The sequence below is a fragment of the Salvelinus fontinalis genome, unplaced genomic scaffold, assembly GCF_029448725.1.
Source record: "Salvelinus fontinalis isolate EN_2023a unplaced genomic scaffold, ASM2944872v1 scaffold_0095, whole genome shotgun sequence".
NCBI lineage: Eukaryota > Metazoa > Chordata > Actinopteri > Salmoniformes > Salmonidae > Salvelinus > Salvelinus fontinalis.
In genome coordinates this window covers 102,501-128,301 of record NW_026600304.1, presented here as the reverse complement: position 1 = coordinate 128,301, position 25,801 = coordinate 102,501, and the positions used below count along the sequence as shown (strand labels likewise).

At 45.0% G+C, this 25,801-nt stretch overlaps 1 protein-coding gene across 10 annotated transcripts in view; it reads right to left on the bottom strand.

The window, feature by feature from the left end:
• Positions 1–25,801, bottom strand: part of LOC129843051 (neuronal cell adhesion molecule-like) — a 70,646-nt gene that overhangs the window by 9,551 nt on the left and 35,294 nt on the right. For 4 of the 10 annotated variants that reach the window (XM_055911790.1, XM_055911791.1, XM_055911792.1 and 1 more), the window contains 23 exons: positions 25,753–25,801; positions 25,226–25,419; positions 22,919–23,041; positions 22,495–22,665; positions 17,404–17,515; positions 16,956–17,140; positions 16,165–16,296; positions 15,547–15,690; positions 15,229–15,340; positions 12,583–12,749; positions 11,709–11,856; positions 10,873–10,997; positions 10,316–10,345; positions 9,772–9,873; positions 6,837–7,034; positions 5,825–5,895; positions 5,451–5,676; positions 5,030–5,145; positions 4,586–4,790; positions 4,020–4,142; positions 3,437–3,613; positions 2,684–2,719; positions 206–331 (listed from right to left, as the gene is read on the bottom strand). The exon at positions 25,753–25,801 is cut by the window's right edge and continues 57 nt beyond it. In XM_055911790.1, coding sequence (XP_055767765.1) covers positions 206–331; positions 2,684–2,719; positions 3,437–3,613; positions 4,020–4,142; positions 4,586–4,790; positions 5,030–5,145; positions 5,451–5,676; positions 5,825–5,895; positions 6,837–7,034; positions 9,772–9,873; positions 10,316–10,345; positions 10,873–10,997; positions 11,709–11,856; positions 12,583–12,749; positions 15,229–15,340; positions 15,547–15,690; positions 16,165–16,296; positions 16,956–17,140; positions 17,404–17,515; positions 22,495–22,665; positions 22,919–23,041; positions 25,226–25,419; positions 25,753–25,801 — 3,072 coding nt within the window. Of the gene's footprint in view, positions 1–205; positions 332–700; positions 767–2,683; positions 2,720–3,436; positions 3,614–4,019; positions 4,143–4,585; positions 4,791–5,029; positions 5,146–5,450; positions 5,677–5,824; positions 5,896–6,836; positions 7,035–9,771; positions 9,874–10,315; positions 10,346–10,872; positions 10,998–11,708; positions 11,857–12,582; positions 12,750–15,228; positions 15,341–15,546; positions 15,691–16,164; positions 16,297–16,955; positions 17,141–17,403; positions 17,516–21,328; positions 21,389–22,494; positions 22,666–22,918; positions 23,042–25,225; positions 25,420–25,752 lie in introns of all 10 variants that reach the window. The other 6 variants (XM_055911793.1, XM_055911795.1, XM_055911796.1 and 3 more) reach the window with 4 other exon arrangements.

Below are 25,801 nucleotides of genomic sequence, written 5' to 3'. Positions count from 1 at the left end.
ATGAGGAATGTTAACAGTGGGTTTGTAAAATCATTTTTATGGGAATTGATGATCCAGGTTTTGGAATAAATGAACAATGATACTTTAACCGTATTAAGTGTATATGTTTGACAGGCAGTTTATATGCTTAACTGTGTGTTTATATGCATGCGATTTGCTTTGTGATGCGATGAGACGATATTGTATAGAAGTAGGAATAGCTTACTGTTTTCTACAATATACTCCACGTACACATTCTTATCTGGTCCAAAGTATTCCCAACTTATCACTGCTCCCTCCTCTCCCACCACAGATGAGTTTACATTGGTGAACGCCGGGCCTATCGAATGCACTGATCACACAGGGAAGAACATACATACAGGACAGTTGTTGAGCTACACAAGTTGGAACCGTAGCCAGTAACATACAAGTCTCAGAGGTAGGACGTTACAGACGGTCATGGAGGTAGGAACTTAGACTCAAATACAAACTGTAGACTTTGTAATCTAATCATGTTTTGTTTTCCAGAAAATGAGTCACATCTATAACTAAATATCTACAGATATTCTGCATTTTCCACCATATTTCCCTGAGAATGAATCATTTGTCATATGCAAGCTAGACACAGGACACACAACTGCCCTAAACGATGAGTTAACATGTTCCTCTTTTGAGATTTTATGGAGAGAGAGGTAATGGACTCAGGGAATGGCTGTAGTACCCTTGTGAAACGGGGGGCGCAGAGACTGAGTGATGGGAGAGATTGGAAGATGGGGTTCTGTGTAGCCTGAAACAACAACACCACAGAGAAGAGTAAGACACCACAGACACAACAGAAACCACAGACAGCACAGGCACCACCACCACAGACACCACAGACACAACAGGCACCACCAACACAGACACAACAGACACCACAGGCACCATATACACCACCGGCACCACAGACAGCACAGACACCACATGCACCACCACCACAAGGGCAGACAAACAAATAGTACCACAATACTATAGAGTTATTATATTAGTTATAGTAGTTAGAGGTAGAGTAGTTAACAGCATGCAGACTTTCCAATGGTACAGCATCATGCAGGACAGGTAGTTATAGTAGTTATAGTAGTTAACATCATACAGGACACATAGTTATAGTAGTTAACATCATACAGGACAGGTAGTTATAGTAGTTAACATCATGAAGGATGGTTTAATAAAACACATGGTACAGTGATGGAATGAATTCATGAGTGAGGGCGAGGAAAGAAGGGGAAAGACTGAGCAGATGAAAGAGATGAGTAGCCTACAACATTGCTATTCATCCATTTAGGTCTTTTAAGGTGAATTGGACACAAGGGTTGGTGCTTGCGGATGCAAAGAACGCAGTAATAGGCTGATTTCTTTACTTTACCACGTAGAATGAGGAAATGCATCGGCGGCATGCATTCTAAGCAGTATTCTAGACTGGCTATTGGAACGTAGCATTAGAGTTAGCATCTACTCCCACAGTAGCTAACATAGAGCATTATGGGTACTGTAGTACATCATGCTACAGCTCACTGATGATGGAGGAAGGCACATGCAGACAGATATACCGTAGCTATCTATCAAAGTCTAGTTTCTCTGACTGGTAGAACATGCAGACAGATCTACAGTAGCTATCTATCAGGGTCTAGTAACTGGTAGAACATGCAGACAGATCTACAGTAGCTATCTATCAGGGTCTAGTAACTGGTAGAACATGCAGACAGATCTACAGTAACTATCTATCAGGGTCTAGTAACTGGTAGAACATGCAGACAGATCTACAGTAGCTATCTATCAGGGTCTAGTAACTGGTATAACATGCAGACAGATCTACAGTAACTATCTATCAGGGTCTAGTAACTGGTAGAACATGCAGACAGATCTACAGTAACTATCTATCAGGGTCTAGTAACTGGTAGAACATGCAGACAGATCTACAGTAACTATCTATTAGGGTCTAGTAACTGGTAGAACATGCAGACAGATCTACAGTAACTATCTATCAGGGTCTAGTAACTGGTAGAACATGCAGACAGATCTACAGTAACTATCTATCAGGGTCTAGTAACTGGTAGAACATGCAGACAGATCTACAGTAGCTATCTATCAGGGTCTAGTAACTGGTAGAACATGCAGACAGATCTACAGTAGCTATCTATCAGGGTCTAGTAACTGGTAGAACATGCAGACAGATCTACAGTAACTATCTATCTGGGTCTAGTAACTGGTAGAACATGCAGACAGATATACAGTAACTATCTATCAGGGTCTAGTAACTGGTAGAACATGCAGACAGATCTACAGTAGCTATCTATCACGGTCTAGGAACTGGTAGAACATGCAGACAGATCTACAGTAACTATCTATCTGGGTCTAGTAACTGGTAGAACATGCAGACAGATCTACAGTAACTATCTATCTGGGTCTAGTAACTGGTAGAACATGCAGACAGATCTACAGTAACTATCTATCAGGGTCTAGTAACTGGTAGAACATGCAGACAGATCTACAGTAACTATCTATCAGGGTCTAGTAACTGGTAGAACATGCAGACAGATCTACAGTAACTATCTATCAGGGTCTAGTAACTGGTAGAACATGCAGACAGATCTACAGTAACTATCTATCTGGGTCTAGTAACTGGTAGAACATGCAGGTGCTTCCGCTGAGAGACTTATTTTACCTTTGACAACATCTACTATGGGTTGCTGAATAAAGGCTTCAGAGAGAAGAGGAGAAAGAGAAAGAGAGGAATAAAGAGAGATAGAGAGTAGAGAAGACAAACACAGGCAGAGGTGATGTAAGTAGATGAGCAAGGAAAAAGTACAAATAGATCCCACCGTGTTCCCATTTTAAAGACAAAGTCTTATTTCACCAAGTTCATGCAGAACAGAATGATTCACTACAGGTCGAACAACACGGGGGACAGTTTTACCCCACTGGAACACGTCAACGAGTCCATGCAACCTGGAAAGTGTGTTCTCCGCTGAGAAAACAATGACTCTCATATGGGACGCTGTAGGAAATGCCGGACGCTGCGCTGTAGGAAAAGCTACAAGCTGTAAACTGCCGCCAACAACATGCAGACAGGTAAACAGCTGAGAGAAATCTGAGAGAAACCACTCTCAAATTCATAGACAGCAGCTTTAGAGTGTTGAATGGAGACAAATAATAACTTCAATACAACCATAATGCTTTCACAGTACCTAAAGCTCCATACAGATACATTAGATTCCTTGACCAAGATGGCCGTCCTGTAATCACCTTGCCGGCATGCCAATGACCATTCTAGTGTTGTATTTCATTCTAGTGTTGCCCGTTGGTTTGGCCGGGGTAGGCCATCATTCTAAATAAGAATTTGTTCTTAACTGACTTGCTTAGTTAAAGAAAGGTTAAATAAATAAATCAATAACATGTCATTCTACGTAAAGCTCACCTTCATCCATGATAGTGACAGCCTCCTCTGTGATGGTTGGGCCGGAGCCCTTGATGGTCTTAGCATTGAAGTAGAACTTATAGCGGGTGCTGTACTTGAGGTCGGACAGGATTACGGTGGTCTCATTGGCTGGGAACATCATCTCCTCAACGGGACCAAGCTCATTGGAGCTGTTGACTGAGAGAGAGAGTGAGAGAGAGCGAGAGCGAGAGCGAGAGCGAGAGCGAGAGCGAGAGAGAGAGAGAGAGAGAGAGAGAGAGAGATAGGGTGGAGAGAGAGAGGGAGAGAGAGAGAGAGATAGGGGGGAGAGATAGGGGGAGAGAGAGGGAGAGCGAGAGGGAGAGAGAGGGAGAGCGAGAGAGAGAGAGAGAGAGAGAGAGAGAGAGAGAGAGAGAGAGAGAGAGAGAGAGAGAGAGAGAGAGAGAGAGAGAGAGGGAGATGCATGATAAAGATATTGAAATACTTCCTTTGATTTCAAACCAATCCAGTGAGGCACACACACATACACACCCAGAAGGGTTGGAAGCCAGGGTCAGCCACAGATGCCACAATAAAAATGCATCAAATTGCCCAGCAGACTTACCTGGCTGGTATTTGAGTGTGTAGCCGGTGAGGCGACCATTGTTGTCCTGTGGAGGACCCCACTCCAGCGTCAGAGAGTCCATGTTGGTGTTCTTTATACGCAAGAAGGAAGGAGGACCTGGGACTAAACACACACAGATAAACACAGGAATACAATGTCATAACGTGTGGATGCAATTATACAAAATGACTTATTAACTAAAGAAAACCATCATTCATAGGCACAAAACCATACAGTAACGTACAGACAAAACCATTCTAACCTGATATGGTTAGCATCGTTTCCAGCCCCTTCCAACAGTATAGCACAATGCAAGACTATATGTATACGCTAGTGGTGGCTGGTAGAACTTTAAATAGGGAGGACGGGCTCATAGTAATGGCTGGAGCGGAATAGATGGAAGGGTCTCAAATACATGAAACATTTAGTTTCCATGTCTACCATTCCATTTCATCCATTCTATTCATTATTATGAACCGTCCTCCCCTCACCAGCCTCCTTTGGTATATGGATTAAACACAGAGAATCTATCCAACAACAGTTGGAGTCTGAATGATGCCCCTTACCTCCCTCGGGGGTCTCAAAGTTGTGATTGGGGCTGGGGGGCCCCTCTCCCTTGCCGTTGACCACCCTGATGTTCAGTGTGTAGAGGCTGTAGGGTTTGAGGCCTGGTAGTCTGCCGTCAGTCCTGTTTCCACTGAAGGCCAACACCTGCTGCTCCTCCTGCTGTGCCTCTGCCTGGTGGAGGCTACGCTCACGCCAGTAGGACACCTGCAGGACCACACACACATCAGACACACATTCTGGTCTGAATGACCAGGTCCTGGTTCCATGATCAGACGTCCTACTTATTCCCTCCTGACTGCAGGAAGATCTGGGCATTTTGGCAAAAACATACCAGAATGTTGCCCCCGAACTGTGGCAATAACTGATGTATGTATTTAACTATCAATATATTGTGGTGGTAATACATCTTTCTCCACATTGTGAGGGATCTCTGGTTGCTGTACCTTGTATCCCTGGAGTCGTCCCCTGACCACGGAGGTGAGGACAGGCTCCCAGTGAACCTCTGCTAGCGTCCCGTTCTGAACCAGCACCTGGACACTCTCTGGGGCTGACATGGGCACTGAGTGACAGACAAAGATTTCAACAGACTATACTCCATACTGGCATCAAATATTTCATGACAACATCCTTCTAATTTGTATTCTAACTAGAAATGATTGGAGCTAGAAGTTACTGGAACTTATGGTGACAGTTTTCAGTTTGAAAAAGACCATTCCTCTTTCCATTCACAACCTCCTCATTTACATAGACCTACCCATGTACAGTAGTAGTACTCACAGTCCTCTCTACACACAACACACACACACACACACACACACACACACACACACACACACACACACACACACACACCAGAATACTCACCGTCCTCTCCAGAGTATCCCTCCACCGCCTCGGGCGCTGGTCCGTTTCCGTAGTCGTTCACCGCCTGAACTTTGACCTCGTAGGGTACGAAAGTGGGTGTGCCTGACACCACATACTTGGAGGCGTTAGCCACGGTCTCAGACGACCAGTCCTCCTCCACATCCTTCTGTCTCCAGTTCACCTTGTACTGTAGTCCTGGCCCGTTGGACTGGAGGCCTGTCAGCTCCTATGGCAGAGATATTACAGGGGAAGAGGGGTCTTCACTGGGACAATGGTGAGATGGTGACACCATGAATAGGCTCAGGAATTCTCACTGTAGGCTGCTGAATTAGGACTAATGATACTGACTTTACTTTAGGTGGAGCATATCTTACTTTCCATGAGATGACTAAGTTATTGTGTTCAGTTCCAACACCATGGACATCTGTTGGATTCACATCTGGAGCTAACAGAATCACAAACAGATCACAGATCAGACCACACCTCTTGCCTTTTCTACAGTGTACATCAGAACCTTCTTACTCTATAGTCATCCCTACCTCTCACTAACACTTCTGACAATCTTACTCTATAGTCATCCCTACCTCTCACTCTAACACTTCTGACCATCTTACTCTATAGTCATCCCTACCTCTCACTAACACTTCTGACAATCTTACTCTATAGTCATCCCTACCTCTCACTCTAACACTTCTGACCATCTTACTCTATAGTCATCCCTACCTCTCACTAACACTTCTGACCATCTTACTCTATAGTCATCCCTACTTCTCACTAACACTTCTGACCATCTTACTCTATAGTCATCCCTACCTCTCACTAACACTTCTGACTATCTTACTCTATAGTCATCCCTACCTCTCACTAACACTTCTGACCATCTTACACTATAGTCATCCCTACTTCTCACTAACACTTCTGACCATCTTACACTATAGTCATCCCTACCTCACTCTAACACTTCTGACTATCTTACTCTATAGTCATCCCTACCTCTCACTAACACTTCTGACCATCTTACTCTATAGTCATCCCTACCTCTCACTAACACTTCTGACCATCTTACTCTATAGTCATCCCTACCTCTCACTAACACTTCTGACTATCTTACTCTATAGTCATCCCTACCTCTCACTAACACTTCTGACCATCTAACTCTATAGTCATCCCTACCTCTCACTAACACTTCTGACTATCTTACTCTATAGTCATCCCTACCTCTCACTAACACTTCTGACCATCTAGCTCTATAGTCCTCCCTACCTCTCACTAACACTTCTGACCATCTTACTCTATAGTCATCCCTACCTCTAACACGTCTATAGTTTTATAACAGACTATTTGCATTTCTTTGACAATAGAGTAAGATCCACAGTATAGTTCTACCTGCAGGGTTGGTCCTGTACTGTCTGGAGGGCTGGCTGGGCCGGCTGTAGCCCACATGGTTCACGGCCAGAACCCTGAAGGAGTAGTATGCGTAGGGGGACAGGTCCAGGTGGGCCGTGGTCTTGGTGCCCTCCTCCTCTGTCAGGTTGTGCCACACCCCAGCCTGGTGGAGCAGGTCCTCATACTGGACTAGGAACTCTGGGAGGGGAGACAACATGGAGGAGGGGAGACAACATGGAGGAGGGGAGACAACATGGAGGAGGGGACACAGCATGGAGGAGGGGAGACAACATGGAGGAGGGGAGACAACATGGAGGAGGGGACACAGCATGGAGGAGGGGAGACAACAAGGAGGAGGAGAGACAACATGGAGGAGGGGACACAACATGGAGGAGGGGAGACAACATGGAGGAGGGGAGACAACATGGAGGAGGGGAGACAACATGGAGGAGGGGAGACAACAAGGAGGAGGAGAGACAACATGGAGGAGGGGACACAACATGGAGGAGGGGAGACAACAAGGAGGAGGGGTTAGAACAAGGAGGAGGGGTTAGAACATGGAGGAGGGGTTAGAACATGGAGGAGGGGTTTGAACATGGAGGGGTTTGAACATGGAGGAGGGGTTAGAACATGGAGGAGGGGTTAGAACATGGAGGAGGGGTTTGAACATGGAGGGGTTTGAACATGGAGGAGGGGTTTGAACATGGAGGAGGGGTTAGAACATGGAGGAGGGGTTAGAACATGGAGGAGGGGTTAGAACATGGAGGGGTTTGAACATGTAGGAGGGGTTAGAATATGTAGGAGGGGTTTGAACATGGAGGAGGGGTTAGAACATGGAGGAGGGGTTTGAACATGGAGGAGGGGTTAGAACATGGAGGGGTTTGAACATGTAGGAGGGGTTAGAATATGGAGGAGGGGATAGAACATGGAGGAGGGGTTAGAATATGGAGGAGGGGATAGAACATGGAGGAGGGGTTTGAACATGGAGGATGGGTTAGAACATGGAGGAGGGGTTTGAACATGTAGGAGGGGTTAGAACATGGAGGAGGGGTTAGAACATGGAGGAGGGGTTAGAACATGGAGGGGTTTGAACATGGAGGAGGGGTTTGAACATGGAGGAGGGGTTTGAACATGTAGGAGGGGTTAGAATATGTAGGAGGGGTTTGAACATGGAGGAGGGGTTTGAACATGGAGGAGGGGTTTGAACATGGAGGAGGGGTTAGAACATGGAGGGGTTTGAACATGTAGGAGGGGTTTGAACATGGAGGAGGGGTTAGAACATGGAGGAGGGGTTTGAACATGGAGGAGGGGTTTGAACATGGAGGAGGGGTTTGAACATGGAGGAGGGGTTAGAACATGGAGGAGGGGTTAGAACATGGAGGGGTTTGAACATGTAGGAGGGGTTTGAACATGGAGGAGGGGTTAGAACATGGAGGAGGGGTTTGAACATGGAGGAGGGGTTTGAACATGGAGGAGGGGTTTGAACATGGAGGAGGGGTTAGAACATGGAGGAGGGGTTTGAACATGGAGGAGGGATTAGAATATGGAGGAGGGGTTTGAACATGGAGGAGGGGTTAGAATATGTAGGAGGGGTTTGAACATGGAGGAGGGGTTAGAACATGGAGGAGGGGTTAGAACATGGAGGGGTTTGAACATGTAGGAGGGGTTAGAATATGTAGGAGGGGTTTGAACATGGAGGAGGGGTTAGAACATGGAGGAGGGGTTTGAACATGGAGGAGGGGTTAGAACATGGAGGAGGGCTTTGAACATGTAGGAGGGGTTAGAATATGTAGGAGGGGTTTGAACATGGAGGAGGGGTTAGAACATGGAGGAGGGGTTTGAACATGGAGGAGGGGTTAGAACATGGAGGAGGGGTTTGAACATGGAGGAGGGGTTTGAACATGGAGGAGGGGTTAGAACATGGAGGAGGGGTTTGAACATGTAGGATGGGTTAGAACATGGAGGAGGGGTTTGAACATGTAGGAGGGGTTAGAACATGGAGGAGGGGTTTGAACATGTAGGAGGGGTTAGAATATGGAGGAGGGGTTTGAGCATGTAGGAGGGGTTAGAACATGGAGGAGGGGTTTGAACATGTAGGAGGGGTTAGAATATGGAGGAGGGGTTTGAGCATGGAGGAGGGGTTAGAACATGGAGGAGGGGTTTGAACATGTAGGAGGGGTTAGAATATGGAGGAGGGGATAGAACATGGAGGAGGGGTTAGAACATGGAGGAGGGGTTAGAACATGGAGGGGTTAGAACATGGAGGAGGGGTTAGAACATGGAGGAGGGGTTAAAAACATGGAGGAGGGGTTAGAATATGGAGGAGGGAAATGGATTGGATCTTGGTAGTGACCCTGTTGTGGTCATTATAATACAGTACTCTGTGTGGGGCTGTTGTGGTCATTATAATACAGTACTCTGTGTGGGGCTGTTGTGTTCATTATAATACAGTACTCTGTGTGGGGCTGTTGTGGTCATTATAATACAGTACTCTGTGTGGGGCTGTTGTGGTCATTATAATACAGTACTCTGTGTGGGGCTGTTGTGTTCATTATAATACAGTACTCTGTGTGGGGCTGTTGTGGTCATTATAATACAGTACTCTGTGTGGGGCTGTAGTGTTCATTATAATACAGTACTCTGTGTGGGGCTGTTGTGGTCATTATAATACAGTACTCTGTGTGGGGCTGTAGTGTTCATTATAATACAGTACTCTGTGTGGGGCTGTTGTGGTCATTATAATACAGTACTCTGTGTGGGGCTGTTGTGTTCATTATAATACAGTACTCTGTGTGGGGCTGTTGTGGTCATTATAATACAGTACTCTGTGTGGGGCTGTTGTGGTCATTATAATACAGTACTCTGTGTGGGGCTGTTGTGGTCATTATAATACAGTACTCTGTGTGGGGCTGTTGTGTTCATTATAATACAGTACTCTGTGTGGGGCTGTTGTGTTCGTCCCCGGGTATCCAGGTGAGCTGGACGCTCCTCTCTCTCTGGTCAGTCAGCTCCAGGTCTGTAGGAGGGTCTGGTTCCTCTGGAGAGGAAACTAAGTGTCAGTACCACTCACTACAACAAGGTCACCTGATGCTTTGGGGGGTGGGAGTCAGCATGCCGCGTTTGATAAACTGAGTAACTGATCGAGAGTCCGAAATGAGCAGGATCCAACTCCAACCCAAAACACAGTAGTCAGATGGACATAGTTACTACTAATAATAATCATCACACTACTGAATAAATCTAATGATACACCAGACACTTCAAACACACACAGACTGGTTCTCTCTGGTCACGGACTGTCAATATGCCACTGCAGTAGCATCACAACAGAGCCATAGCATGCTAACAAAACGAACAGGACTGCTACAGTAAGGGTGAAGGTTAGCTCTCACACACTCAGGGCTGAGGGAGAGGAGAGGATGAGGAATGATGATGATGATGGCGATGCTAATATGGCCAACAGGGCTAGCGTTGTTTACCGTAGACAATAGCAGGAGTTGGAGTAGCCTCTGAGAGAGCAAGGACAGGAGTCAGATAGGAGTGAGAGGTTAGTGACAAAACACAGGTTTTAGAGAGAGGAAGAATAAGACGACACAGCAACAGGAAGCTTATGAAATACTTCCTATAGTCAATCACCAATATTACAACACTCTAGTATTGGTTATGAAATACTTCCTATAGTCAATCACCAATATTACAACACTCTAGTATTGGTTATGAAATACTTCCTATAGTCAATCACCAATATTACAACACTCTAGTATTAGTTATGAAATACTTCCTATAGTCAATCACCAATATTACAACACTCTAGCATTACAACTCTGTGAACATTGGATCCGACTTAAATAAAGATGTTAACAGACTATTCAGAACATGTACATGCGCGAATACCACAGAGATGAAACATTTCAGATTGTCATAACAGTAACTAGAGGACATAGAATACAGGTAGCTGATAGAACGAGGAAAGGATAGAATGTGTTGTATTTCCTAAGATAAGTGAGGTAAACATCATGTATAAAGGTAAACCCACCAACGACGGTGAGCATGGCGCTCGCTGAGTCCTGGTCCAGGGTGGTGTTCATGACACAGGTGTAGGTTCCCTCGTCCTCCTCTGTCACGTCGTTGATGGTCAGACTGTCAGTGTCCACCAAGAACCTAACAAAACACCAACACACACATTCAGACAATCATGCTTACACTAACCTCCTCATCCAATCATACTTACACTAACCTTCTCATCCAATCATACTTACACTAACCTCCTCATCCAATCATGCTTACACTAACCTCCTCATCCAATCATGCTTACACTAACCTCCTCATCCAATCATACTTACACTAACCTCCTCATCCAATCATACTTACACTAACCTTCTCATCCAATCATACTTACACTAACCTTCTCATCCAATCATACTTACACTAACCTCCTCATCCAATCATGCTTACACTAACCTCCTCATCCAATCATACTTACACTAACCTTCTCATCCAATCATACTTACACTAACCTCCTCATCCAATCATTCTTACACTAACCTTCTCATCCAATCATACTTACACAAACCTCCTCATCCAATCATGCTTACACTAACCTCCTCATCCAATCATACTTACACTAACCTACTCATCCAATCATACATTTAACAAATACATGATTTGTTCATGCTTTTGCTCCAGCCCTGCTGTAACACACCTAATGCAGGGGCCTGAGGAGGGCCTGAGGAGCAGTTTGATTAGTAGAATGAGGTGTGTCAGAATCAGGGAGGACGTTATCTCTCCTGGAGGAGGGTTGACCACCACTGGCCTATAGCAGACCCATATCTATAGAGAGAACGTGTGTATAGAGGAGATGGTCTACAGTACCTCTCGTCGTCAGGCAGCTCTCCGTTGTCTTTGAGCCAGTTCATGGTGGGGATGAGGGTGGGGTCGTGTTTAACTTTACACTCAAACACTGCCTTTCTGTTCCTCTGGACCACCATGTACTCTGGCTGGGCCAGGATCCTCGTCGGCTCTGAAGGACAATACACACATATATGGTTACACTTCATATGAATACCCTCTTAATAATGCATTATAACATCTAGAACTACATTCATAATGCATTATACCATTTATAACTACATTCATAATGCATTATAACATCTATAACTACATTCATAATGCATTATAAGTGTATATAACTACATTCATAATGCATTATAAGTGTCCATAACTACATTCATAATGAATTATAAGTGTCTATAACTACAGTCATAATGCATTATAACATCTATAACTACATTCATAATGCATTATACCATTTATAACTACATTCATAATGCATTATAAGTGTCTATAAATACATTCATAATGCATTATAAGTGTCTATAACTACAGTCATAATGCATTATAAGTGTCAATAACTACATTCATGATGCATTATACGTGTCTATAACTACATTCATAATGCATTATAAGTGCCCATAACTACATTCATAATGCATTATAAGTGTATATAACTACATTCATAATGAATTATAAGTGTCTATAACTACAGTCATAATGCATTATAAGTGTCTATAACTACATTCATAATGCATTATAAATGCCCATAACTACATTCATAATGCATTATAAGTGTCCATAACTACATCCATAAAGCATTATAACATCTATACATACATTCATAATGTATTATACGTGTCTATAACTACATTCATAAAGCATTATAATCAGGTTATAAGCAGGCTTGTCTGACCTTTGACCTCCAGGTAGACATGGTTCTCCCTGGTTCCCAGGTTGTTGGAGGCTATACAGGTGTACTTGCCACTGTTCAGGGACTGGGCTACGTTGATCTCTAAGGTACCGTTATTATGGATCACATATGGGTCTCTATTCAGGATACTGGTCTGACTGTCCTTAAACCTGCAGAGGAAGCACATCAGAACACTAGGTCCCTGTGAGACTTTATGAATGTAGTTATTCATCAGTCCTTTATGAGAAGATCATGTTGAACAGTTTGTGACTGTAGGACTTTACGGGACACTGTGTGATATTCATTAGCAGCCCTCTGTTCACAATCACACTGCCTCAGTGAACTCCATTAGGAAGTACAGTGGTGTTAACAGAGGTGTTAACAGAGTGGTGTTAACATAGTGGTGTTAACAGAGAAGTGTTAACAGAGTGGTGTTAACAGAGAGGTGTTAACAGAGAGGTGTTAACAGAGAGGTGTTAACAGAGGTGTTAACAGAGAGGTGTTACCAGAGAGAGGTGTTAACAGAGTGGTGTTAACAGAGGTGTTAACAGAGTGGTGTTAACAGAGTGGTGTTAACAGAGTGGTGTTAACAGAGTGGTGTTAACAGAGAGGTGTTAACAGAGTGGTGTTAACAGAGTGGTGTTAACAGAGTGGTGTTAACAGAGAGGTGTTAACAGAGTGGTGTTAACAGAGAGGTGTTAACAGAGTGGTGTTAACAGAGTGGTGTTAACAGAGTGGTGTTAACAGAGGTGTTAACAGAGAGGTGTTAACAGAGAGGTGTTAACAGAGAGGTGTTAACAGAGAGGTGTTAACAGAGTGGTGTTAACAGAGTGGTGTTAACAGAGTGGTGTTAACAGAGAGGTGTTAACAGAGTGGTGTTAACAGAGTGGTGTTAACAGAGTGGTGTTAACAGAGTGGTGTTAACAGAGAGGTGTTAACATATAGGTGTTAACAGAGAGGTGTTACCAGAGAGAGGTGTTAACAGAGAGAGGTGTTAACAGAGAGGTGTTAACAGAGTGGTGTTAACAGAGTGGTGTTAACAGAGAGGTGTTAACATATAGGTGTTAACAGAGAGGTGTTACCAGAGAGAGGTGTTAACAGAGAGAGGTGTTAACAGGGTTGTGTGAACAGAGTGGTGTTAACTGAGAGAGGTGTTAACAGAGTGGTGTTAACTGAGAGAGATGTTAACAGAGTGGTGTTAACAGAGTGGTGTTAACAGAGTGGTGTTAACTGAGAGAGGTGTTAACAGAGAGAGGTGTTAACAGAGAGAGATGTTAACAGAGTGGTGTTAACAGAGTGGTGTTAACTGAGAGAGGTGTTAACTGAGAGAGGTGTTAACAGAGAGAGGTGTTAACAGAGAGGTGTTAACAGAGTGGTGTTAACAGAGTGGTGTTAACTGAGAGAGGTGTTAACAGAGAGAGATGTTAACAGAGTGGTGTTAACAGAGTGGTGTTAACTGAGAGAGGTGTTAACAGAGAGAGGTGTTAACAGAGAGAGATGTTAACAGAGTGGTGTTAACAGAGTGGTGTTAACTGAGAGAGGTGTTAACAGAGAGAGTTGTTAACAGAGAGAGGTGTTAACAGAGTGGTGTTAACAGAGTGGTGTTAACTGAGAGAGGTGTTAACAGAGAGAGGTGTTAACAGAGAGAGGTGTTAACAGAGTGGTGTTAACAGAGTGGTGTTAACAGAGTGGTGTTAACTGAGAGAGGTGTTAACAGAGAGAGGTGTTAACAGAGAGAGGTGTTAACAGAGAGAGATGTTAACAGAGTGGTGTTAACAGAGTGGTGTTAACTGAGAGAGGTGTTAACAGAGAGAGATGTTAACAGAGAGAGGTGTTAACAGAGTGGTGTTAACAGAGTGCCCTTTACAACATCCCTAAGGGGTGTCTCTTGTCAGAAAGGTTTTTGAGATTGTGAAAAAGCTACTGGGCAACTACTGGAGATGTACTATACCTACTTTATAAGCAAGATGGGAGACTGACTGACTGGCTTGTGAGACTAGAGTCTGACTGACTGGCTTGAGAGACTAGAGTCTGACTGACTGGCTTGTGAGACTAGAGTCTGGCTGACTGGCTTGTGAGACTAGAGTCTGACTGACTGGCTTGTGAGACTAGAGTCTGACTGACTGGCTTGTGAGACTAGAGTCTGACTGACTGGCTTGTGAGACTAGAGTCTGGCTGGCTGGCTTGTGAGACTAGAGTCTGACTGGCTGGCTTGTGAGTGTCTGGCTGACTGACTGGCTTGTGAGACTAGAGTCTGACTGACTGGCTTGTGAGACTAGAGTCTGACTGACTGGCTTGTGAGACTAGAGTCTGACTGACTGGCTTGTCAGACTAGAGTCTGACTGACTGGCTTGTCAGACTAGAGTCTGACTGACTGGCTTGTGAGACTAGAGTCTGGCTGACTGGCTTGTGAGAGTCTGGCTGACTGGCTTGTGAGAGTCTGGCTGACTGGCTTGTGAGAGTCTGGCTGGCTGGCTTGTGAGAGTCTGGCTGGCTGGCTTGTGAGAGTCTGGCTGGCTGGCTTGTGAGAGTCTGGCTGGCTTGTGAGAGTCTGGCTGACTGGACTGGCTTGTGAGAGTCTGGCTGACTGGACTGGCTTGTGAGAGTCTGGCTGACTGGCTTGCAAGACTTAGAGCCAGATGGACTAACCATGTGATGGTTGGTATGGGCGAGCCGAACGAGGCACAGTCCAGGAAGGCAGGATTGTTGGTGATGACCTGGTACACATTGTTGGGGGGAGTCAGCACCCTTGGTGCTTCGGCTGAAAACAGAAACAAATAACATTGATAATGATTACTATACCATAACGTGACATGAGAATGAGGCAGCGAACACAAAATGCTCTCATTGGCCAAAACAATGTCCAAGAGTTGTAAAGCTCAAGAGATTAGAGTTTTTTTTTGTTTATTGACTCAATATTCTGATTCTAAAAAGACAGATTCAATGGTTGTGTTTCCAGTAACTCACCAAGCACATTGACAAAAGCATTAGCCAGCAGGTAGCCAAACTCATTGGAGGCGTTGCACTGGTAGACAGCGCTGGAGCCGGTCTGGACATCGCTCAGGATCACTGTGGCGTCCTCCACCTTCCGACTCATGTCCTTTGGAGAGTCTGTGAAGGGATCACAGGCTAGATATACAGTATGTCCCACATTCCATCCTCTTCCTCCTACACATCTGGATGTTCATACCTGAGAGGTAACATCGTATAGATGTGTGCTCTGGCCACATAGGGGATGAATCCTAATTTGATTGGATACTCTACTTGCGCGCAGCACCATATTTTGTGCAAATCTCTAAATGACATCAATGAATGATTTATGCAAAAGTATCTGAGCTCTGCTGCAGTTCTACCTACTTAGTGAAACACACTGACTATAAATCTCTCTGGATAAGAGCGTTTGCTAAATTACTCAAATGTAAATGTACGCTTCAGTGTGTATTTCTCCAGGTAGGATTGGTTCCATTGAGCTTCAGTGTGTATTTCTCCAGGTAGGATTGGTTCCATTGAGCTTCAGTGTGTATTTCTCCAGGTAGGATTGGTTCCATTGAGCCTCAGTCTGGGGTGGAAGTGTAATCGACTCACCTTCGATGGGGACTCCGTTGACGGACCAGGCAATTTGGGGCTTGGGGTCTCCACTGACTCTGCAGGTGAGGATGCCCGTCTCCTTCGGGGCCAGGATCAGGTTCCTGGGGGCACTGATCCAGAACGGAGCCGCTGGGGGGGAAGGGGGGGTGAGAGTCAGAGGGACAGACCTGTAGAATACCCCTTTTAAAATTAGCAACACTGTAAAGGTACTAGTGTTAGGAACATTACTGTTACGGTAACACTGTAAAGGTACTAGTGTTAGGAACATTACTGTTACGGTAACACTGTAAAGGTACTAGTGTTAGGAACATTACTGTTACGGTAACACTGTAGAGGTACTAGTGTTAGGAACATTACTGTTACGGTAACACTGTAAAGGTACTAGTGTTAGGAACATTACTGTTACGGTAACACTGTAAAGGTACCAGTGTTAGGAACATTACTGTTACGGTAACACTGTAGAGGTACTAGTGTTAGGAACATTACTGTTACGGTAACACTGTAAAGGTACTAGTGTTAGGAACATTACTGTTACGGTAACACTGTAAAGGTACTAGTGTTAGGAACATTACTGTTACGGTAACACTGTAGAGGTACTAGTGTTAGGAACATTACTGTTACGGTAACACTGTAAAGGTACTAGTGTTAGGAACATTACTGTTACGGTAACACTGTAAAGGTACTAGTGTTAGGAACATTACTGTTACGGTAACACTGTAAAGGTACTAGTGTTAGGAACATTTCTCCACATATTCCATCTAATTCTAACTCTTCGTTGTGTCACAGACCTTTGACGTTGACTTTGATGATGTGATGGGCGGAGCCTAGGCTGTTCTTGGCCGTGCAGCGGTAGTCCCCGGCGTCCGCCTCCATCACATCTGCGATCTTCAACGTCTTCTGGAAGTTGTGGAAGGACATCCGGCTGCTAGGAAGATCGCCACTCTCCTTATACCAGGACACCTCCGGAGTCGGCCTAGCAACAACAACAACAACAAAATAAATCACTTATATCTGTGTATTGTCCTCTCCCGAAAGAACAGACAGACAGCTAGTCAAATGTTGTCTAGGTAACCAGCCGGATTTTGCAATACCAAACATGTTGTTGTCTTGACAAGGCAACAAAGTAGTATTGCTGAATGTCACATACAAAGATTAAACAAACCAACCTGCCCTCGTGCAAAAAAACAGAAGTAGTGCACAGCAGTGTTGTTCATGCAGTGTTGTGGGCGTACTTACAGTCCTTCAGCGATACACTCCAGCTCCAGAACCCCTCCCCTCAGGGCCATCTGGGTGCTGCTCCGCCCCGGAGGAGCCATGAAGCTGGGTCGCCGCTCCCCCGATGGACTGTCTGGAGAACAGGAAACACAATCACCTCACCACCAGAACCACACGCTCTTATACCCTGTTCACACTACTGAGCCGAGCCGAGCTAAATAGTACTTCACTGACCTGGGTGGTGGGTAAATATAGTTGCTGTATTGTGGAAAGGGTATAACTGTCTGTAGCTAGCTGTGACCATTCAGTTCGTAGAGCCAGTAGTCCAGCACCAGCGGCATATAGACTATTAAAGGATAGTAGTAATATCCCGTGCCGTTATGGACTGTGATAGTGGATATATAATGAGTTAACTGTAGCCAGGCCCTACGTTGGCCCTTTCACAGGCTGATTCCCAAATGGATCCCTTTTCCCCATAGTGCACTATATTGGGCCACTGGTCTAAAGTAGACACACAACACCTGCAGAGACAGGCCGTCCAGTCGTCAATATGTTGCCATGACAACCACGGGATCTAGGATCTCTCCCTTAGTATCCTTCCTCGATATAATGATATGACAGATTTTAGCCATAAGCTAGCTAGCTGCGGCTGCTATGATTCTGACATGTTTAGCCCTAAGCAAGCCCTTACTGAAAGGTCTTGTAAAATCGCTTACAATGCGACTAGATTGAGTGAGTAGAGCTGGGAGGAATGTGTTGTATACAACACATTGACGTGAACCGCTGATTGGATGGACAGAACACAGATTGTGTTTAATGATCTTTCCATGCATGCCTTTTTCAGGGTCAGAGACTTACATTAAAAGAACATGGAAAGATCTAGATGAGAGAGAGAGAAAAATACTGTATACGTCTCAGGCAAGCGTTTCATCATACTAGTCCTGTATGCTGTGTGCTTCACTTTGGATTTCATCATCTAACTATTGGGCTATGTGTTGAATTTAAACCAGCAGGAGCATAATTTTTACTATGAATAATGCTAAACCAATGAGAAGCTTATGGTTAACGTTAGCAGATGAATGCCCATTGGTTAACGTTAGTAGATGAATGCCCATTGGTTAACATTAGTAGATGAATGCCCATTGGTTAACATTAGTTAATGCCCATCCAAAGAAAGGAACATTCATTTCAGTAAAGAAAATGGATTTGATTGGTTGCTTTTTCTTGATGGGTTTCCTACAAATGAATCCACCTTTTAGGCATTTGGTTTTCCAAGTGAGAAGGTAAGCTAAGTTAACACAGTACAGGGTAAAGGGAGAGGATTTAGTTGTGGAATGTAATTAACATTGTTTGATGTTGTTTTGTTATATTATGTTATAAATGTTAATTTAGTCACACAGGATGAGTTGGGAGTAGATGATCAGGTCAGGTATATTCCAGGTAGGTTATACTACAGGTGATGGAGTCAGGTGGGTCAGGTAGGTTATACTACAGGTGTTGGAGTCAGGTGGGTATGGTAGGTTATACTACAGGTGATGGAGTCAGGTGGGTCAGGTATATTCCAGGTAGGTTATACTACAGGTGATGGAGTCAGGTGGGTCAGGTAGGTTATACTACAGGTGATGGAGTCAGGTGGGTCAGGTATATTCCAGGTAGGTTATACTACAGGTGATGGAGTCAGGTGGGTCAGGTAGGTTATACTACAGGTGATGGAGTCAGGTGGGTCAGGTATAGTCCAGGTAGGTTATACTACAGGTGATGGAGTCAGGTGGGTCAGGTAGGTTATACTACAGGTGTTGGAGTCAGGTGGGTCAGGTATATTCCAGGTAGGTTATACTACAGGTGTTGGAGTCAGGTGGGTCAGGTATAGTCCAGGTAGGTTATACTACAGGAGTTGGAGTCAGGTGGGTCAGGTAGGTTATACTACAGGTGTTGGAGTCAGGTGGGTCAGGTATAGTCCAGGTAGGTTATAATACAGGTGGTGGGTCAGGTAGGTTATACTACAGGTGTTGGAGTCAGGTGGGTCAGGTATAGCCCAGGTGGGTTATACTACAGGTGATGGAGTCAGGTGGGTCAGGTATAGTCCAGGTGGGTTATACTACAGGTGTTGGAGTCAGGTGGGTCAGGTAGGTTATACTACAGGTGATGGAGTCAGGTGGGTCAGGTAGGTTATACTACAGGAGTTGGAGTCAGGTGGGTCAGGTATATTCCAGGTGGGTTATACTACAGGTGTTGGAGTCAGGTGGGGCAGGTATATTCCAGGTAGGTTATACTACAGGTGTTGGAGTCAGGTGGGTCAGGTAGGTTATACTACAGGTGATGGAGTCAGGTGGGTCAGGTATATTCCAGGTAGGTTATACTACAGGAGTTGGAGTCAGGTGGGTCAGGTATATTCCAGGTAGGTTATACTACAGGTGATGGAGTCAGGTGGGTCAGGTATATTCCAGGTAGGTTATACTACAGGAGTTGGAGTCAGGTGGGTCAGGTATATTCCAGGTAGGTTATACTACAGGTGATGGAGTCAGGTGGGTCAGGTATATTCCAGGTAGGTTATACTACAGGTGTTGGAGTCAGGTGGGTCAGGTATAGTCCAGGTGGGTTATACTACAGGTGATGGAGTCAGGTGGGTCAGGTAGGTTATACTACAGGTGTTGGAGTCAGGTGGGTCAGGTAGGTTATACTACAGGTGATGGAGTCAGGTGGGTCAGGTATATTCCAGGTAGGTTATACTACAGGTGTTGGAGTCAGGTGGGTCAGGTAGGTTATACTACAGGTGTTGGAGTCAGGTGGGTCAGGTATATTCCAGGTAGGTTATACTACAGGTGTTGGAGTCAGGTGGGTCAGGTATATTCCAGGTAGGTTATACTACAGGTGTTGGAGTCAGGTGGGTCAGGTATATTCCAGGTAGGTTATACTACAGGAGTTGGAGTCAGGTGGGTCAGTTAGGTTATACTACAGGTGATGGAGTCAGGTGGGTCAGGTAGGTTATACTACAGGTGATGGAGTCAGGTGGGTCAGGTAGGTTATACTACAGGAGTTGGAGTCAGGTGGGTCAGGTATATTCCAGGTAGGTTATACTACAGGAGTTGGAGTCAGGTGGTTCAGGTATATTCCAGGTAGGTTATACTACAGGTGTTGGAGTCAGGTGGGTCAGGTAGGTTATACTACAGGTGATGGAGTCAGGTGGGTCAGGTATATTCCAGGTAGGTTATACTACAGGTGTTGGAGTCAGGTGGGTCAGGTATATTCCAGGTAGGTTATACTACAGGAGTTGGAGTCAGGTGGGTCAGGTAGGTTATACTACAGGTGTTGGAGTCAGGTGGGCCAGGTAGGTTATACTACAGGTGTTGGAGTCAGGTGGGTCAGGTAGGTTATACTACAGGTGATGGAGTCAGGTGGGTCAGGTAGGTTATACTACAGGTGATGGAGTCAGGTGGGTCAGGTAGGTTATACTACAGGAGTTGGAGTCAGGTGGGTCAGGTATATTCCAGGTAGGTTATACTACAGGAGTTGGAGTCAGGTGGGTCAGGTATATTCCAGGTAGGGTATACTACAGGAGTTGGAGTCAGGTGGGTCAGGTATATTCCAGGTAGGTTATACTACAGGTGTTGGAGTCAGGTGGGTCAGGTATATTCCAGGTAGGTTATACTACAGGAGTTGGAGTCAGGTGGGTCAGGTATATTCCAGGTAGGTTATACTACAGGTGTTGGAGTCAGGTGGGTCAGGTAGGTTATACTACAGGTGATGGAGTCAGGTGGGTCAGGTATATTCCAGGTAGGTTATACTACAGGTGCTGGAGTCAGGTGGGTCAGGTATATTCCAGGTAGGTTATACTACAGGTGCTGGAGTCAGGTGGGTCAGGTATAGTCCAGGTGGGTTAGAATAAAAGGAGGAGTTGGGATGGGGCTGGGTTCACTTTGGGGTAAGGGGGTAAACCAGCACTCACCAACAAATAAATTGTTCGTATAATTGTACATAGCTGCCACAGTTTCATTGATTGCATCCACTGTAAAAATCAATCAGAACATCATGAGCATGCAGTACTACATAGACATGTACAGGGAACAACCAGGGGGAGATTGAGTTTAGAGAGACAGGGATATCATCACACAAATATCATCACACAAATATCATCACACAGATATCATCACACAGATATCATCACACAGATATCATCACACAGATATCATCACACAGATATCATCACACAGATATCATCACACAGATATCATCACACAGATATCATCACACAGATATCATCACACAGATATCATCACACAAATATCATCACACAAATATCATCACACAGATATCATCACACAAATATCATCACACAAATATCATCACACAGATATCATCACACAGATATCATCACACAGATATCATCACACAGATATCATCACACAGATATCATCACACAGATATCATCACACAGATATCATCACACAAATATCATCACACAGATATCATCACACAAATATCATCACACAGATATCATCACACAGATATCATCACACAGATATCATCACACAGATATCATCACACAGATATCATCACACAGATATCATCACACAGATATCATCACACAGATATCATCACACAAATATCATCACACAAATATCATCACACAGATATCATCACACAGATATCATCACACAGATATCATCACACAAATATCATCACACAAATATCATCACACAACAACAACATGAAAGGACAGTTAAAAAATACATCACACATTCAAATGATGAGTATTACAAAATAATCTAGAAAATTATCACTGTATTAAAATATTGCAAAACAAGGCAATGTGAAGATGCACAGAAACATGTCAACATACAATGACAAAATGTCAAGGTGTCCGCTAACACTCAGACAGGACCAGACAACTCAGGGAAGGGAGGACCCAGGGACAGCCCAGGACAAAGACCGTCTTGCCCAAATTTGATCCCTTCGCCTTGGCCCTAACCCTTATTTGCAGATGTGAACGGTATCGATATGTATAAGCAGTGTAGAGGTGGAGCTTCCACCTTACAGATCCCAAACATCTAAGGTGTAGGAACCCACTGGGACTGGTTAAAAGCCTCTGTGCTGAGTGGGATGGACACTTACTGTCCAGGACCTTGACAGTGATGGGTTGTTTCTGCTGGATGGTCTGTGTGTGGGGGAAGCGGGCGTAACAGATGTAGTCGTTCCTGGTGTCGTCCAATAGGACGTTAGAGAAGTACAGGTCTCCGTTTAACGCCTGGGACACACGCGTGTTCTGAGGCAGGCGCTGGAAGTCTGCCAGGGGGAGGGGAGAAGAGGAAGAGATGATGTATCACATGAAATATGTTACACTTGATGGCTGTATACAATTACACAAAATATTTATGCTTACTGACAACCAAAAACAGACCCTATATCATCTCAGAACACATTGTATTGCGCAGTCCGGCAATATGACTTCTAGAATTGGACTTTACAGCATACTGTCTGGATGTAAACCAACACACAACACTGATGTAGAAATGTATGAAACCCCTTGAAGACTTACTGTTGTCCATCCAGAAGATGATGGGAGGGGGCAGGCCCGCAGGGGGTCGACACTGCAGCACCAGAGACACTCCCACCTGTACCATGATTGCCTCTTTCCTCTCCTTCGACCACAAGGGGGACCCTGTGTCACATAAACAGACATCATACAGACAGCCGTGAGGTAGGGGCCCTGTGCAAAATGTTCAACAGGGAGGGAGGGGCCATGTTTAAAATGTTCTACAGGGAGGTAGGGGCCCTGTTTAAAATGTTCAACAGGGAGATAGGGGCCCTGTTTAAAATGTACAACAGGGAGGTAGGGGCCCTGTGTACAATGTTCAACAGGGAGATAGGGGCCCTGTTTAAAATGTACAACAGGGAGGTAGGGGCCCTGTTTAAAATGTACAACAGGGAGGTAGGGGCTCTGTGTACAATGTTCAACAGGGAGATAGGGGCCCTGTTTAAAATGTACAACAGGGAGATAGGGGCCCTGTTTAAAATGTACAACAGGGAGATAGGGGCCCTGTTTAAGATGTTAAACAGGGAGATAGGGGCCCTGTTTAAAATGTTCTACAGGGAGATAGGGGCCCTGTTTAAAATGTTCAACAGGGAGATAGGGGCCCTGTTTAAAGTGTTCAACAGGGAGATAGGGGCCCTGTTTAAAATGTTCAACAGGGAGATAGGGGCCCTGTATAAAATGTACAACAGGGAGATAGGGGCCCTGTTTAAAATGTACAACAGGGAGGTAGGGGCCCTGTTTAAAATGTACAACAGGGAGGTAGGGGCTCTGTGTACAATGTTCAACAGGGAGATAGGGGCCCTGTTTAAAATGTTCAACAGGGAGATAGGGGCCCTGTTTAAAATGTTCAACAGGGAGATAGGGGCCCTGTTTAAAATGTTCAACAGGGAGATAGGGGCCCTGTTTAAAATGTTCAACAGGGAGATAGGGGCCCTGTTTAAAATGTTCAACAGGGAGATAGGGGCCCTGTTTAAAATGTTCAACAGGGAGATAGGGGCCCAGTTTAAAATGTTCAACAGGGAGGTAGGGGCCCTGTTTAAAATGTTCAACAGGGAGGTAGGGGTCCTGTGTAAAATGTTCAACAGGGAGATAGGGGCCCTGTTTAAAATGTTCAACAGGGAGATAGGGGCCCTGTTTAAAATGCTCAACAGGGAGATAGGGGCCCTGTTTAAAATGTTCAACAGGGAGATAGGGGCCCTGTTTAAAATGCTCAACAGGGAGATAGGGGCCCTGTTTAAAATGTTCAACAGGGAGATAGGGGCCCTGTTTAAAATGTTCAACAGGGAGGGAGGGGCCCTGTGTAAAATGTTCTACAGGGAGATAGGGGCCCTGTTTAAAATGTTCAACAGGGAGGTAGGGGCCCTGTTTAAAATGTTCAACAGGGAGATAGGGGCCCTGTTTAAAATGTTCAACAGGGAGATAGGGGCCCTGTTTAAAATGTTCAACAGGGAGATAGGGGCCCTGTGTAAAATGTTCAACAGGGAGATAGGGGCCCTGTTTAAAGTGTTCAACAGGGAGATAGGGGCCCTGTTTAAAATGTTCAACAGGGAGATAGGGGCCCTGTTTAAAATGTTCAACAGGGAGATAGGGGCCCTGTGTAAAATGTTCAACAGGGAGATAGGGGCCCTGTTTAAAGTGTTCAACAGGGAGATAGGGGCCCTGTTTAAAATGTTCAACAGGGAGATAGGGGCCCTGTGTAAAATGTTCAACAGGGAGATAGGGGCCCTGTTTAAAGTGTTCAACAGGGAGATAGGGGCCCGGTTTAAAGTGTTCAACAGGGAGATAGGGGCCCTGTTTAAAGTGTTCAACAGGGAGATAGGGGCCCTGTTTAAAATGTTCAACAGGGAGATAGGGGCCCTGTGTAAAATGTTCAACGGGGAGATAGGGGCCCTGTTTAAAGTGTTCAACAGGGAGATAGGGGCCCTGTTTAAAGTGTTCAACAGGGAGATAGGGGCCCTGTTTAAAGTGTTCAACAGGGAGATAGGGGCCCTGTTTAAAGTGTTCAACAGGGAGATAGGGGCCCTATTTAAAATGTTCAACAGGGAGATAGGTGCCCAGAATGATTAACTCTAATCTGTAAAGACATTGAACAGATCTGCTGATTGTAATACTTGTTCAGTACAGATTCATCATCCCTTCAGGGAGAGGTTACAAAGTGGGTTGGTTTGTTATGGCTGGAATCCCAGGGTCAAAGAGTTGTACTAAGGTTGGCTAAGGTTAAAGACAGGCTGAGGTTAAAGACAGGCTAAGGTTAAAAAGAGGCTATGGGTAAAGACAGGCTCAGTAACAGTTGGAAATAACGGTTCTTACTCGACTGTCTGATGACGATGTTGTTGGAAACTGCGGTCCCGTGCTCGTTGCGTGCGGTACACTGGTAGATCCCCTCGTAGGCCTCAGCCTTCTCCCCACTGATGTCTATGACCAGCGTCCCTGAGCTCGGCTTCATCAACACCTTAGAGTCCTTCTCCACGTCAAAATGCGTCCCATTCCGTGTCCAGGAAAAGCTGGATGAAACGTAAGGGGTTAGAGTAGAGTACAGTAGAGTACAGTAGAGTAGAGTACAGTAGAGTAGAGTAGGTGGTGTATCTAATGGTGTATCTGTACCTTAAAGGGTTCTTCAAAGGGTTCTCCTATGGGGACGGCCAAATAACCCTTTTTGATTTAAGATACCACCTTTGATTTCTAAGAGTGTAGAGACTCTCCAGAGAGAGTTTCTACTTCACTGTAGGCAGTTAGGTGCAGTCAGGTGTTACAGTCAAGCGTTACTAAAGCGACGGACGATGGGTCTCTATGGTAATAGTCTCCATGGGGATTCATTCACACAGCATTCCACTCACCTGGGATGCGGCTTCCCTTTGGCCTCACAGTAGATGAGGATGTTCTCCC